This window comes from Macrobrachium nipponense, chromosome 25 (assembly GCF_015104395.2).
Source record: "Macrobrachium nipponense isolate FS-2020 chromosome 25, ASM1510439v2, whole genome shotgun sequence".
Classification (NCBI taxonomy): Eukaryota; Metazoa; Arthropoda; class Malacostraca; order Decapoda; family Palaemonidae; genus Macrobrachium; species Macrobrachium nipponense.
In genome coordinates, this window is record NC_087214.1 from 64160009 (window position 1) to 64178553 (window position 18545).

Below are 18545 nucleotides of genomic sequence, written 5' to 3' on the forward strand. Positions count from 1 at the left end.
TATATATATTATATATATATATATATATATATATATATATATATATATAAAGGTTTTTGCCACGAAGGAAAATATGAAAAAGCGAGATAGCCGAGTACTTTCGGTCTTGTTCCAACCCTTTACTAAGGCAAACTGATTTTACAGAGGAAAACATAGTCAAAAGAAGGCTTAATATCCAAACTGACACTACAAGATTAGCAATAAGGTCAATTTCACTCTACAGAAACGAGGAAACGCCTGAGGGTAGCCACACCTTGGAGGATACACGCAGTAAACAAGTTATTCTTCCAGAAAACAGTACATTTTGAAAAAAACAAGGAAGCATATACAATTTAATATCATGAAATTTACACAAATTTTCCCCAAAAATTATTATTAATGGAAAGACGAAAGAAAATATAAATATATATATATATATCGAACAAGAGAAAGAGGGAGAGAGAATATCGAACCAGAGAGAGAGAGAGAGAGAGAGAGAGAGAGAGAGAGAGAGAGAGAGAGAGAGAGAGAAATAATAACTATACACACGTGGGACTAATTTATTGGTGGTTCATTTATTTTATGGTCCTTCATAGACATCTTACAAATATATGGGTCCAAATGGTACATTCCCAGACTAAGATTTAGGTTGTTTTTTATTAGTGATTTGTATAATTGTCAATTCCAGTAAATTTCTTGAAGCATAATCATTAGATCTAGCAATTACAGAGGTATTACCCCAATTAATACAATGAGATTTTTCACTCAGATGGATAAACAGTGCATTTGAAGTCTGGGCTGTTCTAACTGAATACATACGCTGCTTAATACGTACACATAAATTTTTACTTGACTGACCAACGTAAAACGATGGGCAATCCTTACAAGGAATTTTGTAAATTATGTTGTTATTTGTTACGGGACTATTCTTAATTAGCATATCTTTAATGATATTGTTATAAGGGAACACTACATTAACATTAAACGATTTAAATATTGATTTCATGGTTTCAAATCCAATATAGTAAGGTAAGCTAAGTACATTTTTAGGCATTTCTTTTTCATTAATAGCAACACCATAAAACTTTTTGTGAGCTTTTTGATAACATAAATCAATTAAATAAGGTGGGTAGCAGAGATCGTTTCCTATATTTTTTTATGTATTCTATTTCTTGGTCAAGATATTGTGGACTCCGTTGTTTATTTTTCCTTCGTGGCTTAAACCTTTATACATACATACATATACATACATACATACATATATATATATATATATATATATATATATATATATATATATATATATATATATATTAGTAATGTACCTTAAGTATAACGAAATTGATATAAATCGTTCAAATCCCTATGTGCGAAGTTCATGATCATCATATCCTACGAATAGGTGCAGTAAACAAGTGATCCATTACCTCCACAATCTCCTATGGGCGTACAGTTTTTATCGCTAGTAGGTAGTACTTAGTGCGATACTCAGTGTTTTCAACGAAGGATTTTCAGTGCCAGAATTCTCGCTTTTAATTAATTTGCTATGTACAAAGGTAATGTCCAGTTTCAAAAATATATCTTTGGAGCTCACGTTCCATAGACAATGAAACTTCTGATATTATATATACCTGCATCTCTGCAAAACTCGTAAAGATCAAGTGGCAAACATAATGATGCGGACTAAGTATTCTATCTTTCTAGATCGCCAATCCATTATCATGCATATGAGTTCATTGCTTTATCCCGTTCGATAGTTTATAGTGACCATATACAGCAGATGGCCTATAAATGAAGAAAACAAGTGGCCGCAAATCGCGTGATTATACATCGATTTTTTCCCCCCAGAAAACTGCTATATTCCAAATAAGAAACTGAAGTTGAAATTTGTGAAATTCAGGACGACAATGAATCAGTGGATTCATATGATTACATATTAAGTCTTTTTTTCTTGAAGATTACTCATCTTCAGACGAAGCCGATGATGAAAAAAAAAGTGAAAATGAGCAAGATAATAGTGTTATATTATGTGACACGCAGCCTCAAAATGTTAATAATGATGACGAGGAACAGTGCATGATTATATGGTCAAATAGTGACGAATACATCGATTCAGATATTACACATATCAGTGACAGACTCGGATGAAACTTTGTTCACGATTAGAAAATTAAATAATTTAGTTTACCAAGTAAGGTGAGAATTTCGTTTTCTTTGTTTTCGTATAGATGGCCAAAAGTAAACAAGCATTGCTTGAAAAACGTAACTAAGCGCTTGCGGAAACTTTATGCGGATACAACGGCAACACTGGTCATGATCGTTTCCAATTTGTCTCTGTCATTTTCCTAAGCAATCTTCCGATTTTAGTTTCTTTATATTCAGTCCGTTGCTTCTGCTGCCTTGACTAATATCTCTCTCCTGGCAACTTCTTAAGAGAAGCGTCGTGTCCTAAAGCCTTATTTTACAATACCACATGCCAAATGGTGAACGCCATGACTTAGTTAAGACTCAGGATAAAGAACTTGAAATAAACGCATTTCCTTTGAAAATCATTCTCTCTCTCTCTCTCTATCAAGCGCCTTACTGCCCGTGCATAATAAGTTCGGCCTTTTTCCTGCCAATCTTCATGGGGATAGAAAAAAAAAATTATTTTTACTCTTCTGGTATAAACCCAATTTTGGGTAGATCTAAGTCATAACTCTTAATCTGACCTGGGATTTCTTCCAGCAATTACAACATTCGACAAAGAAGTGCCTTAAGTTTTTAACAAATTCATTCTCTGTTTGGCATAGTCGAAGGCATGATATAGTCCACTTCGTCGGCCCTCACGAGAATTTACCGAATGGATGGATCCCAATGAACTCCTCTGTAGCATTGTTTGTCACCACCGCTATTTCAGGATCTAGAAAACCTTTCACACTAAGAGAAGCCCTTTCACAAAACTGTCATGCTCTTGATAACGATGTACAAAGCTGTTTATACATGTTTTTTGCGCATCAACTCTTTACGACTTTTTTTCTTTATTTTTTCGCCTTCATCAAAGCGATTTGGTCTGTCTCGCAAATCAGCTTCTCACGTCAATAAATCCCCCGGATTACTATTGTGATCGTTTCAAGGCCGCTGTCGGCAAACTTTTATTCAGATGACACTACATCAAACACTCACGAGTTTTTGTCACTGGCTTTTTATCTCTGAATTGCATTGACGTCAAAATTCTTATTGTACCAATTTCACTGTAATTTTAAATAGATATAGTTCACTTTTGTGTGTGTGTGTGTTACTTCTCTATCTGAGCTTGTGCAATTATTAACCAATTTCACCTCTACCGTGCGCTCGCACGTAGTACGTGATATATGGAACTACCAGCTTTTACGCACGTAAGCTATGGCGTGTAGTAAGTGGAAACGGCCATAAAAATGAAGCTTATTTTGCTTGTAGAATTAAATTAGCTATCAAACTTACCATTTAACCAGTTGTACGGAAGCGATGAGTATGAAGTTCAACATTTACCTCACTCGGGATAACAGGGTCTACTTTCACCTGTATTGTCTTTTCTTTAATGATTCGTCTTAAATTGTTTAAGACAGAAAATAAGCCCACAGAGTTTCACCAGTTTTCGAAGAGCATTTCTTGCATTGATGGGCTCTAACTTTAGTCGCGGCAACGTGAGATGAGAAAGCATATCTCGTTAAAAGCTGTAGATATACCATTATATTTTCAGTTGCTGAGGTTTCCATCAGGCTTAAGAGCTTTTATTTTTCAGTAACATTAAAAATTTTTGGAATTATTTAAAGTTGTTTTGAGCTCAGCAAAGACCTCAGTATCTATAGGTTACAGCTAACACTCGGTAAAGATTCTGTTCTCCATCCTGATCTAGCTATCATAACAGCCAATCAACGCAGCCAGGAGGTGATAAACAAATAACTTCGTTGATCCAATCCTTCGATACAAGTAACTGGTTGGATTTTCCACTTTTTTTTAAAACTGGAGAACCAAAAGTAAGTGATACAAGTCCTTACCGTGCAAGAAATACTGAAGAAACACCATAGCCTAACCAATAACATGGAGCTTAGCATCTAGGACACCGTTAAGAACATCTTTCTAATACTACGTCTTCGCGACAAATGAAGCGTTCCTCCCCCACCTCCATGTCAGAACCAAGGATCACAAAACACATAGTACTACCATCTTTGGACCTGGCGTTTATAATTGTCCTTGAAACAAGTTTATGTGGTCTTAAAAGTATTTTGATAAATTCAGCGATAACACCATTGATTAATGCACTGTCAAGAAGTAATCGTAATTTTTTTTCTTTACTTTGCTTCAACTGAACTGCTTCAGAAATCGAAACTGAACAAAATTCTCGTTCTTTCCAACTTTCAAAACTTGTTTTACCTCTATTGTATATTTCGCCTCTTTGTTATTATGGTCTTGCCACTACGTTATACAATATTCTATGAAAAGTAAAATTCTTAATGGCTTTCAAATATACTTTTCGTGTCCCTTATGATGAGGTTGACAATCCCTTCATGCATTCTATAATTGGTTTCCGTAGACATTGTAGTCTCAACCCAGTGTTTAGCAGACATCCATCCACCTTTCTTGCTTCGTCTCTTTGTGACTTACCTGCTCTCTCGTGTATACACCTCAAGTATCCGAAAATATAAACGGGGAGCAACTCTTTCATTCTAAATCCAGACCCTATTATGGTACTATGACGCTGTAAACTCGTTAACGCTATCACTACAAAAATGGCCAAGTCGCGTGAGAATCCTTGCACAAATACACGGTACTACAGGGCGTCTATGAAAGTCCCAGTACCATTACTAGTATTTAGTGCTCAGAATGGTACTGGGACGACTTAATGGACACCCTGTACTACTACCTACTGTCATCTTTCAAATATAAACGCTACGAACTTCAGTGTTTGTAGAAGTGATACTTACATACTAGCTTAGAACACTATGTGGTACTACCCCGTCACCCGTGAATTCTTTTACACCTACGTGAGAGAAACAGTAGATACAATAGTATAATGCAAACAAACTCTTTGGAAACCTCCATCTACTTGAAAAATTGTAGTACCATAACGAAGTAACTCATTAAACACTTACAAATGGTAATGCTTTCCCTTTTGAACGATCTCCCTCCCCACTATTAACCCTCTGGTAGTAATGCTGTAGTATTACCATCGGCACCCTCTCTCACAACTCTAGGTTAAATAAATGAACACTTCATTCCAAGGAAGTTTTTATTAATGTCAGTAAATGGTATCAGATATGAGTATCCTAAGAAACTTAACAATATTTGGAAAGAACAGTAAGGGACTGATATGCACTAAGAGTATTTATGACATTTTGATATATAAAACAAACCTCTCCCCAACCTGACCACCTTCTGTGCTGGTTAAAAAAAAAAAAAAATCTGAACAAATTTCGTACAAGACACAATCTCATTGGAGGAGAAATGGTTGTCGACTGGTCTGGATCATGACGTTCAATGGGGAAAATCGGGCCATGACGTGAATTCAGTGTTGCCTTCAAAACAAACGGTTCACTTCGTCACCAACAACAACAACAACAACAAAAAGTTGAAGAGATTTGGGTCTGCAGTTACACAGAGAAAACTCCCAACTGCTAAACGAACACAAACCTGTTGAAACCTCAGTTTATTACATAAACTCGTGCGAAGTACATTACTGTCCTTTCTAGAACCTGGATAGACATGCTGTTATTCATAGAAAAAAAAAAGGGGGGGGGCTGTTTCTGAGGCATGGGGGTTCTAGTATCTAAAAGAAAAATAAAAAAGATAAAGGAAGAGGCGGAGGGAGAGGATAGGAGAAAAAGATGATGAGCATTGTACAGTACACTGATTATGTATACATAGTGCACAATGTTAAACTGCAGGCGTCTTCTGACTGTGTGGGTTAGGAAAGGTGTAGGTATGGTGTGTATACTTCATACCGAAGATCGTGGAATATCTATAAAAAAAATGGACACACATTAGGGCTGAGGCAAACACGCTGTTGGAATGATGGTAAAAGAGAGAGAGAGAGAGAGAGAGAGAGAGAGAGAGAGAGAGAGAGAGAGAGAGAGAGAGAGAGAGAGAGATAATGGTTTGGAAAAGATGGTCTCATGTGAATCAGGAAATGGCCAGGGTGTGTGGTGGACTGAAATGTGCTCAACATTTTCTATCTATTTCAGGAAGAAAAATCAGATCTTTCTTTTGACAGGCATGTATGTCATTTCATACTGCCTCATCTAAAACTATGCACAAGTGGCATCAAGGAGCTCCAGTTCAGAGAGATCATCTGTTTGTTTGTTTGTATGGTGCTTTTACGTTGCATGGAACCAGTGGTTATTCAGTAACGGGACCAATGGCTTTACGTGACTTCCGAACCACGTCGAGGAGTGAACTTTTATCACCAGAAATACATATCTCTCACTCCTCAATGGAATGGCCGAGAATCGAACCCGCGACCACCGAGGTGGGACGCTAATACCATACCAACCACGCCGCTGAGGCGCTGTTCAGCCTGGGTGCTTTTCAAATACCACCCAGAAACTTGTCTGATGTTGGCATTTCTTATACATTGTCCATCACTGCTATGTTGTTAAATCATTAGTACTGACGCCTGGCTTAAATGTGTTATTTATGATAAGAAGAGAAGAAAGTCAGTCTTTTTTTTTTTCGTTTGATCTTTACGTACATCGAGTTGGCTCACACTTTTGTACTTTATTCTAAGTGGACATGCTAACATTAACTTTGTCACGTGCAAAAACAAGCTGCCCCATTCCTGGAGCAAAACATTTGATTTTTTAGCCACATTTTCTTTTCTCGTCTGAACGCACTCCTTTCCCCCTTGAACAGCTGTGTGTGGTGTATGTGTGTGCCTCAACACTGATGACTGTGATCCAATCGCCCCAACATCAATCTCTTACGGGGGACGCTTGTGACTGTAGTGTGTGGAAAAGCTGTCGTGCAAATTCATTAAACAGCCCCGAGATATATGTCAAAAATATACCGGGCCAAGTCATACTGAGCTGATGGACAGTGAAGATTCAATCACAACAATTCTCAACTCCTGCACAATCCACTTGAGTGATCTAGACCTATAAAACAATGCCATGACAGCAATGATGAGAGAGAGAGAGAGAGAGAGTGGCACAGGGAAAAAAGAGAGTATCTTTGTGTAAGTATAATGCACAAGCGTTGGATCTTAACGATAAAAATGTTTCAAAGAGGATGGCAGGTCCTTGAATAGTCTGGATTTTTTGTATTTTCCAGTGACACTGCTACTGCTACTGCTGCTGCTCCTCTGAGGTCACTGTCATTCTACTAGTACTATCAGCTCTGTCCGAAGTATCAGGTCATGACACTCAACAGGTGCGACAGATCTGATCGAGGAGCATAGTAGGTAGCCACACATACCGAGGCATTTTGATTTCAACTTGGATTTTGGTCAAAGCATCGAGCCGAAATGGATCTTTACCATAAAAAAAATGTAAATTCAAGTTACATATGGATTGTTTCACTGCAATAAGGATAAGCTGTATATAGTTGGCCTTACACAGGACAAATTGAAAGGCCTGCTAGTAGTAGTTGGTTCCAAAGTCTGTCTACAGATTTGCCCACCACGCAACTTCTGATGCAACAATGAAACTGCATTCAACATATTGTATGTCCTCTGTGGATTCATACTGAAGATATATAGGTACAGTATATACTGCATATGTGCACAGACACTTATGTACAGAATATGTACACATACATACATATCTACACAATATGTATATATATATATTGTACACAACCTGATAGTTACAAGCACATACACATACTGTATATATATCTAAGTATGTTTTGTCTTTGTATCACCATTTCTGTACATACGCATCAGTATATCATACAAGCATACATATGTGAATACAACCATAATAATGATATAATTATATTAATAATGGCAAAAACACTATGAGTTACAAGATCATCCGCGACTGTTTTCATCTCCAGAGAAAATTCAGATGTGAGTCCTTCCTAACTTCCTTCCTTCCTTCCTTCGACACTGCATGTTGCAGTGCAACCACCAATAACACGAGCACCATTTAAATTTGGATTTCATCCATTGGTGTAAATATATAGTATATTTATATATATGTATATGTATATCGTCATAAGTCATCGCGTATATACACTTTGGTACTGCTCGACGCCTCCCAGACAAGGGCGCCCGAGATTCTTGGAAAACAACTTCGATCGATGGACAAGTCTCATATGATTGGCTCTTAACATTAGGGAAGAGTTAAAAATTTGAAAAGTAACTAACATGGCTTAACAACAGATAACCGTAATCCTCTTCGAATATCGATGATGATGAGAAAACCCTATATCCTAGCAAGGTTGAGGAACCGTCAACTCCTGAACAACTTTTATGTAACGGACTAACAAGTCAACATAAAGGGGGTCGCGGCTGTATATTTATAATTTATATATATTTATATATATTCATATCTATATACATAACAAAGAATGTTAACAGATATATAATGATGGCAGACAGGAATATTCAAAGAGCAGTATTGACAAAGCATGTTACCATCCATAAATTGCAATTTATGGACTTGGATTTTTTTTTCAGTCATTTGACTCAAGATTTCTCTCTCTTTTATTTTTTTAAATCGACCTCTTTTTCAACTCGTCCCAAATGGATAATATATGATGGCACAGGTAATCCCCTGTAATTTACAATTATTATTGCTATGAAAACAGTTAACTGATGATGGGGAAAACATCCTCTAGTACACTGGTTTAAGTAATGGTTTCATAACTCAAGATATCAGCCCAATTCAGCTGCATTTGCAATGCAATGTGAACACTACTCTTTTTGTTTTCACCTCTGTATTATTGCATGGAAGTTCCTATCATTGGTGCTTCGCCAAATAGAAACATTTTGTAATCTACATTAGACACACTATGTAACATGGCAAACTCGATGCTAGAATTGCACACAACTAAACAATGATAAAAAATGACAGTTATACGATGACACCCTCCTAAAAAAATTTCAAGACGACCCCCGCATAATGTTAACCGCTATTGCCATTCATGTGCTACTACTGAAGTGATCAGTGAGGTGCCCAGCGAACTGCCTCGCCAACAATTTTGGTTATATGTTGTTGCCAACATAATCTAAATCCTCGTATGACCTGCCAGATAAACCCCCCTCTTTCCAGTTGTAAAAAATCTAGAACCCTTTATGAGACACAAAGTCATTGAATGAAATGAGCTATTTCATGCAGAATATAAGGGCTGAGCAATATGTCACTGTATATAATTGATGTGTATTACTTTATGCTTATTACATCAAAAACATAGGTTCTTTTGCCACGGTGGCACCTTTGCAGCCTAACCAACACAAACTCGCGGTCCAATCCGGTCAAGAGTGATAATGGAACTCTCACAGACCAACCAGGCTACGAGTGACTGCGAAACGATCGTAGACCAATCTGGCTACTGGTGATAGTGAAACACTGATTAATTAACCTGTTTATGAGAGACTGGTAACCACTCCAAGACCTGCTTGGCTACGAGTGAATGTTAGGCTCTGGTGCACTGCGAAGAACGTCATTCGCCGGGCACCTCACTCTTTCTGTTCTATAAGAACAAAGATTATACCATTATCATACAATATCAGATATAAATATGATTCTTATCACAAACTTTGTAAAGCACATACTTTTATCTGGTGACAACCAGTTGCATCACCAAAAAATTGACAAAAGGGGAAAGGAGTAAACAACCGTGGCGGTTAAATTACCCAGCTTAAAATTAACAGCATAATGATGATGGCTTCCTTGAACGAAGGAATCATGGAGGAACGCAAAAATACAAGGAGACGCAACAGGAATTGAAAATAACATACCAAAACAATAGGATGACATAATGTAACATACGGGACAATTTGCATCTGATGAATGGCTTGTGCCACCTTATATGTAAATATTATTTTTTTTGTATTTTTACATTATTATATGATAATAATGAGGCAAATGAGGAAACAGAGTGAGTGAACACAAAACATTCCTCTGTTGTATGCATTAATCTCGTGTGTGGAAATTATGAATATTTTATTTTTCTCAAGAAGAGACCCTTACAGATGTGGTGATTACTCTTTGTAGGTCTGAAAGAACTCTTAGGTGATTTCTTAAACAAATTTACGAACTGGTTTTGAATCTGTTACAACTATTTGCTCCTGAGTCATATATAATAAAGTGTCTTGAAATCTTATTATCTTTTTTATCTTCAGACCAAGTTTACCTTAAATGTGAGTGCAGCCAGTTGCTAAGCTGATTAGGAAGAGAACCATGAACCTCTGAACAAATTGTAAACAGGCTGAGGTGTGTGAAAAAGTGGAAAGCACCCCTGACTGATCTGTCAAACAGCTGTGGCCCATTTGAGTGAATATTTAAGCACAGACTGCCACCCATATAGAGAGGGTGAACTTACTCCATTGTGACAAAATAAAATAAGATGCCCAGTGGAGTGAGAGGGTAGGCTAGCTTGATTGTGACAGAATAGAGCCTATCAACTGGTTGTATAAGACTGCTAACTTGACTGTGACAGAGAACATCTAGTCATTCATCTGTAAGGGAAAGGGAATTCACTTTCAGGAAGGCAATGAAGATATATGGCTGTGCCAGTTTACTTTTGTGATCCACTAGGGCTTCTGAGTGAGAGATGAAACATCAGAATTTTAAATAAGTGACAAAGGACTTTTTTTTTTTTGCTTTTTCTTCAATTAAGGGTTAGTTCCGAAGCCCTACACCCTGTCTGGCAGAGAGACAGTGATGAAGTGATGCCCACCAGAATAATGCCGATACAATCAGAGGGTTCTGTGTCTGTTCAGCGAACCGCCAAAACCAAAGTAAGAAACTCAACAACACCCTAACGGAAGAAGAACAGGGCCGTGTTCTCTGAAGCGACCCTTGCAGCGCAAAAGAAAACGGAACGTGAAGCACTTTACACCTCTCGCTGAGTCGATCAATATTAGTTTAATAAAAAAACAAAAAGCAGTCAACTGAAGTCCGCAGACCTAGACTTTGGCTGTGATTAAAGCTTTGCTGATATGAGGACAACTCTCGAAAATAAAAGCAAGATTATTGTGACCTATAAATGAGAAACATATACAAGTCGGGAAGCTGTATAGTACTATCTAGTTATTCAACAGCATTAGACAAATGGCCTTGCAGCTGCCAAAGATGATGTTTTTATGCAACCTCTTAAACACTACTAAACTATGAAATCTACTTTTGTCAATGGGATAATAATAATAACAGTGATAATGATAATAATAATAAACACAAATTTTGCTCTAAGTACTTAAAATCACTGAGAATCTAGGGTTGAACTGTCATGATGAGTACATATATGTTCTCTGAATTCTGTTGTGTACATCAAAACGCTAAATATTGTTTTGTTTTACCTCTGAATTTGATAAACCATGCAATAGCATAATCAAATAATAGTAGTACCTCTACACTACCCATTAAGTAACTCTTAAGTTTAGTGGCATGCTATTTTTCATTAATAAGTTTGGCTTAATTCATTACAAAGGGTTAGTAAAATTGACCATATCGGCGATCTAGGCGTCTCATGGAGACTCGGTGCGCGCACTGCACTGCACATGCTCGCCTCACACCACCCGTCGCTCGTACTGGTTTCCAGAAGATATATCTTGAAAAGTTTTTTGAATGTTTTTGGTATATTTCTAACCTGTACATCACTACTAATCAAACCATGACTACATTGAAGCACTGGAAAAGTGTTAACTAGGTCCAAGGCAGTTTAGTTACGGGAACACTAGCGATAAGTTGTCCAAAATGGAGAGGCACAGATGAATAAGGAAGGCCTATTATACAAGGGAGTCCAATGGGTGTGGACGTCTCTGGTGCACCAGAAGCAACTGTCCTGTAGTCGAAAGAAGAAACCTTTCGCACTACAGAACCTTTCAAGGGACCAAAGGAAAAAACTTGGGTTGTTTCTAGGCTTTTTGATGCCGAGAGCAGTAATTAATCGCTCTTTGTGGATATACTGTATGCACACCTCTTGTGAGAGATTGGCAGGGCTTCAAAAGCAATAAATGATGCTAAACTACTGCCAACCAATGCTACATTAGTCTAAGACAAGAGAGTCCTGACCATTTCGGACAAAGCCATTGAAAGTTCCCATATCACAATATTGAAAGTTGAAGGCTTCCCGCCATTTTTTATTTATTTTTTTGGATTCCTTGTGACGCCACAGAATGATGCCGCCATCTTATGATAACGATTGTTGTCTTAAAAGGTGAAATTGAGGATATGCTTCATACACCAAAACTAAACCAAAAAAAACCTCGCTCTTTTTTTTATATTAACAATGATCACCATCAACTTTTATACAGTCGTTTGAAAACAAACACTGTCGTGAGTATAGTACTACCATTATAGTACGAGTATGGTTACTTCTCTAGCTGACTGTGAATGAGGCTACCGTTTTTTAAAAGCTATCATAACTTTTTCTAGGTTATCAATCTCTATTCCTCATATAATTTTAGCAACTCGAAACATCCAGAGGCTGGACAATAATAATAATAATTTTACAACTACTCATTTGTTATAACAACAACAACAATAAAAAGGCATTTTGATTGGCTGTAATATCATTACATTTGATCATTTTCAATCATTCTCTTCAAGTGTGATATATTTTCCAGCGACCACATTTTTTAGGTCGAGTTATGAAGTGATAAACCAATCTGAAGTTCTAGTACTACACCACTTATTGCTTCCTCGTCTTGCTCTGGATAGAAGTACTACGATTTCTGTCACGTAGTACACGAATAAGCTTCTTTCTTCTTCATCTCCTGTATTATCTTGATGCAATTTTTCTTGATTTCTTCTTCTTTTTCTTCTTTGTTTTCTTCTTCTTCTTCTTCTTCTTCTTGAGTTATGGATTCTGATTTTCACGCCGCAGGGGTTGCTGCAATTCTTACATGATGACGCAGAAGGGAGTCTTAGCTGGTTCCTATAGAGACGGAGGGAGGGAGAGAGAAAAAACGGGGTCATAGTAAGGCTGTCACCACAAAGCTTTCGACACCTACCTCAGACTACATTTAAAAGCGAGATCGAAAGGACAGAGAGGGAAATATCTTACAAGACAAAAGGCAGGAGGAGGAGGAGGAGGAGGCAAGTTCACGGCGTTAGAAGTCTTCATGGCCAAAGCGGAGAGGCGCTGGAAAGATGAGCTCAAAAGTCAGAGTAGAGAGGAAGGAAGAAGAAGCCTCTGCAGTATCTCATGCAATTGGGATATTTATCCTGAGCAGGCAGTCACGGTTAGCATGCTTCGAAGAACTAAGGAAAGGCTTGGCTAAGGACGAACTTCCAAAACGAAAAATAAAAATTCTAGTAAAAAAGGCCGTGCTACATCTACCTCATTCACCTACATTTGCATCGTCTCGGTCACACTTCTACTGAAAAGCAGAGGGTAAAAAAACTGGACACAAAGAGAAAATGGAGCTTTAAGGAGGTCTTATTTTGGTTGGAGAACTTTTTAGGTCATTCATACCTATGGTCAAAGTCTTTCCCTAAAGAGGCCATGACATTTGTAAAGATTAATCTTGCAATTTTGCGTCACTCTCTCACTGAAGAGAAGCTCTTCCAGTACAGGCTCTTGCTCAGAGAGCAGTCCACACGAGATAAAGTATGCTGGTAGTACTAACTCTTCTGGAGAATGAAGATCACGCTGCCATAACGATGCATTTTGTATGCTCTTACTTCATGCATGCATACATGGCACATTTATGTGTACGTTCAAAAACAAAAGTGGTGACACTACTCCTTGTACTTCAGACAATAAATCAGAGCTCTGAATTATGAAGTGAAAGAAATTGCTCATTTTTCATATCCTCTACTATTATCAACATAGAAAAAAATCTTGCTGACTTGATTTGGAAATCTGAACTTGGCAATAATTTACAGAACACAAGGAGCAGCATCACCGTCTTTGACACCTCTGTTCATAATGTTTCTGAACCCCCATACACATTACTCCATCTATACTACTCTTTTGCGGTTTACAATATCAGCTATCTCTGGTTGCTCAGCTGATGAAAGTTATGATACTGACTCTGATTTCAGAATACTTCAGTACACACTATAATACATTAAGTTTAAATGATTTTATGTTTTATAAACATGATTCATTTAGGAAAAAAATGATACTTTTTTATCAGGAAATGACAACCGATGAATACTAATTGTGTGAATTATGAGGGCCCTCTGTAAGCATGTACATATACTGCAGGGATACTTTATCTCACTTTATGATCCAAACTTGATTTAAGATTAACTGCCCAGAATGTTTGTTTGATAAGGATGTGGTGGGAATGCTGCGTAGTCCACCTGAGCTGCCTCTTTTAGAAAAAGACTGTGATCACTGTAGTGCTTGAAAATGTGAATTCTCTGAATCATAAAAAAAGAAGCCTTGACAAGAAAAATAATAAAAGTGAATTCAATGTATATATCAAACTTTTGAGAGAACATAATCAGATTCAAAAAATATGAAATGCACCATAAGAGGTAGGTTATACTGAGTATAAATTCATTGGAAAAAGAATGGAAATACCGAGAAAAAATATTTGTTGGTACCTTTTTCGCCCTTCCACGCCCTTTCACTCTCCCTTTGGCACATAGAATCATTAATTCTCTCACACACTTACACACTACCTCCTCACTCTCTTCCTCGACGCCTATCCCCTGCGCCGCAAGCTCCTGTCATCTTTGCGCAAGAGTTGATATCATGGGTGGGCGCACAGGCTTGTTGTCGAGAATGCGCTCCAGCTCGCTCATGTGTTCCGGTTTCAGCTTCGGGACAACCTGTGCCGATTAGATAGAAAGACACGTTCATGATCCCAGTGACTACAGGAGCAGCAGTTCAGTCTTCAGCTCTGGGTGGTGTTTGCTGAATGCGACAGACAACCGGATATGACCCAGGTGGCTCTAGGGCCACAGTAGTATTTAGAATAACCCGCACGGTCTAACACTAAAGGCTTCTCAGTTCTACCTAGTTTGGCTTCATGTGGAGCTTTGAGTTCACCTACATCTACAGCTATGAGATAAGCTTGGTGAAGACCTTTGTGCAAAGAATAACACTACGCGTGGGCTTCCAATAGCTTCTGCAATTCATGAAAACCTATACAACTAGCAAAAGTTACAGGAAAGAGGTCTGACTTTCCCTGCGTACTTGGGCAAAGTTCAGGATGAAATATTGTCATTTTTAAAAGTTAAGTGCAACCTTTAGATTGGCATACGTATACATGGTTAGGCAAGAGCTCTGATGTATCACACAGAGCTAGATGAGCATGCCAGTATTATCTGTGCGAATATAAAAGCATCAACTATTTTTACAATATTGTTCAGTGTAAAACATGATAAAACTGAAGTTCCAAAAGTGCCCTCAGGTTTTTTTCACGGAGCTGCTCATTGGTATATTTAGAATGACTTGTAAGACATTTGGGATGACATGTAAAGCTGGGATAAGAATGACAAAGCCATGCAAATCTAACTCTGTTGTAAAAAAAAATATATTTAGTGTATCTGTAAAACAATGATACAACTTTAAAATGACCTGAAGCTGATATATGGAATGAGCTGTTGATTGAAAGAAAATGAATAGAGTTTCAAAGAAGCATAATGAGTTACCTGTAAGAACAAGAAATTTGCTCCTGAAAAGACAATCAAGGCACAAAGATTGAAATTCAAAAGGAGCAAAAAGCTTAGAAACTGGATCAAATTCATGCAGACATTGTCAAATACTCTGAAATGACTTGTGAAACTTCAAACATCAACCTCAGGAAAATTGTCTAAGAAACAGTGACCTGTAAGGTTGAAAAAACACATTTTGTAAAATGGGCTGAACAGTTAGGTGTGAGATTAAGAACTCTAATATTGAGGATAGCTTTGAAAAAACAGCATCAAGGTGAAGCCTCGTTCATTCTTAAATTAAAATTAGAATGCCTATACGTAATATAAGTTACAATTAAAATGAAAATGCTTAGATAAGTTACATTTAAAATTAAAATGCCTATAATATAAGTTACAATTAAAATTAAAATGCCTATAATATAAATTACAATTAAAAGTAAAATGCCTTTATAAGTTACAATGAAAATTAAAATGCCTATACTATTAATTACAATTACAATAAAACTACCTATATACTAAGTTACAATTAAAATTAAAATGCCAATATAAGTTACAATTAAAATCAAAATGCCTACATAAGTTACAATTAAAATTAAAAGGTCTATAGGCGATTCAATTTAAGAGCACAATCCACAGAGCATATAAAGATTCAGCAGGAAAATGCTGATGATCCATGTCCACAGTGTTGCTGCGCTGTACCTTCGAAATAAAAATTGCAGCTGAACCACATGAAAGCTATCTGTTCCTTCCAGTTCTGTACACAGTACATGAACACCTCTATCCATCTTTAATCTTGTTTGGTTTGGTCCTACCATTTTCATTCTATATCTAGCGAGGGGTTCATGTAGTATATATGTGTGGATGTGGAAGGGCTAACAAAAGGCAGAGCTCACATTCTGTACTGCACTGGCATAAGGTCTGCTGAAATGGACATTCTTGTCTGTGACAAACTTATGCGAAGCACGTATGATGACCACTATACAAAAAGAGTGCCATGTCCATCATGTGATTTGCAGAAAAATGATGATGATCCAAATCTCCATAATGTATATGAAAATGGGTTAAAACTGCACTACATGAAAATTCATAGTTCTAAGCTGAAGCTCTCCAACACAGCTAGTAGCTTGCTATGGTCTAATACTTATCACTTATCTAAAGCCCTGCCCACACTAGCGGGCACTGGGCAATGGGCAAACGCTGTTTCCATGACCCATGCCATTGTACTGACCGACCGGATATGGAGACAGAACGTTGTGATTGTCTGGTAGCACTGCTCCAGAAGCGAGAGAAACTATAAACAGCTGGAAGTGCCCGACGGGCATGCCTGCTGGCGTGGACAGGGCTTGACATGCACTTTAATGGATGTTTCTCAAATGCCTTTTCCTTACGTCCACAAATACCAGAATCAACCAGTGGTGTGTGAATCACTTAGCAGCAGTAAATCTTTGCAAGAAGAATAAGAACAAAGAACCTGTTGGGGTTCCGATGTAAATCATAGTTTTCTTACTCCGGCTATACTGTACTTACATCTAGTTTTGACAAGGAAGATGCATCAAAAGGGTACAACTTTAGCTATGACTGTTATTATGATATGAAGTAATGGTGCAAGTAGTTTTGACTAGGCTAGGTCTTATTGGTGAGTGCCACTGCCCTTAAAAGATTCCTAAGAGTTAGATCCGAATTCTTTCTTCCATGTTCATGACTGCAACCATAATAATGTACTACATAACTAGAGTAGTTTCCCTATTTTTTCCACGCACATATTAAGGCACATGAAATGAGAGTCTTCTTGAAGTCTGTCATGACTCAGAGTTGTGTCTTACTGTTGATAGCTATCAATATTCCCTCCATATCAAGAAGTGAAAACCTTAGCTTCAGATATATCCTAGGTTAAGTGAGGTAAAGGTATACATCAGAAACATCTAAAGAACCTTTTATAATACATGTTATAATTTGATGATGTTACGCCTTAGTTTGGTTATGATAATTTTACTGTAGAATATTTGGTGCGATGAATATAAAAATCTATTTATTTAATAATATGATCATTTTTACGGTGACAGTATTGTTCCTAACACAGCCACCTGAATCAAATAAACGCTTAGTGACACAGAACAGCAATAGCAGCAATCCGTAAGGACCTCAGTCAGAGGAAAAGAACACTGAAAGGTGAACGGAAAAGGGTCACTGCCTACCTGAAGTGAATTGATGTTTTCGAGCAACTGATCGACTGTGGCAGCGCCAATCAGGACACAGTGTAAGTTATCGTTTTTCATACTCCATGCGACGGAGAGCTGTGTCAGGGTGCATCCGAGCCTCTCCGACAACTGGGCCAACTCCCGAAGTCGAGTCTGCTGTTTGCGTCCTTCCTCGGTGCCAGCCTTGTCCTTCAGCCATGTGTAGCCCTAAGGGTAGGAAGGTGCACAATGAATACACAGAGGGGAAAACAAAGGGCACGGTTTCATGGTGGTGTTATACCACTGACATTTGGAGCAGAGCTGGTTCATGAGGAGATTAACAAATGGGAAGGTGTTTAGCATTTTTCCTAACCAGGTTACATGTGCAGCAGTTTTTGAATAACTACTGACTGACAGCGTTTCATGGTGATTTTGGGTCTTATGTAGTTGGGGTGTTGTAAAATGATTTACAAAGAAAACAGCAAAACCTGAAGTGTTTCTGGGATTAATTACAGTTGTGTCCTGTTCTTCCTGGTAAAACTACTTTGCTTTATGCTTCAACTCTAAACTTGGTGGCATGTGCTCTTTTCTTGAAATGTCCAGAGTAAAGATTAAAAAGAGATGTTAAAAAAGAAACAAAGAAGTAATT

At 37.6% G+C, this 18545-nt stretch overlaps 2 protein-coding genes across 2 annotated transcripts in view; both read right to left on the bottom strand.

Moving 5' to 3' along the window:
• Positions 1–4094, bottom strand: part of LOC135199465 (INO80 complex subunit E-like) — a 103114-nt gene extending 99020 nt beyond the window's left edge. Inside the window, exon 1 of the mRNA XM_064227548.1 lies at positions 3999–4094. The gene's annotated coding sequence lies outside the window, so the exon portion shown is untranslated. The remainder of the gene's footprint in view (positions 1–3998) is intronic.
• A 1118-nt stretch (positions 4095–5212) lies between these two features.
• LOC135199467 (voltage-gated potassium channel subunit beta-2-like) overlaps positions 5213–18545 on the bottom strand; it is a 250409-nt gene continuing 237076 nt past the window's right edge. The window contains exons 9-11 of the mRNA XM_064227554.1: positions 17915–18124; positions 14735–14891; positions 5213–13041 (exon numbers count right to left, since the gene is read on the bottom strand). Of these exons, the coding sequence (XP_064083624.1) occupies positions 14790–14891; positions 17915–18124 (312 nt within the window). The 3' untranslated portion in view covers positions 5213–13041; positions 14735–14789. The remainder of the gene's footprint in view (positions 13042–14734; positions 14892–17914; positions 18125–18545) is intronic.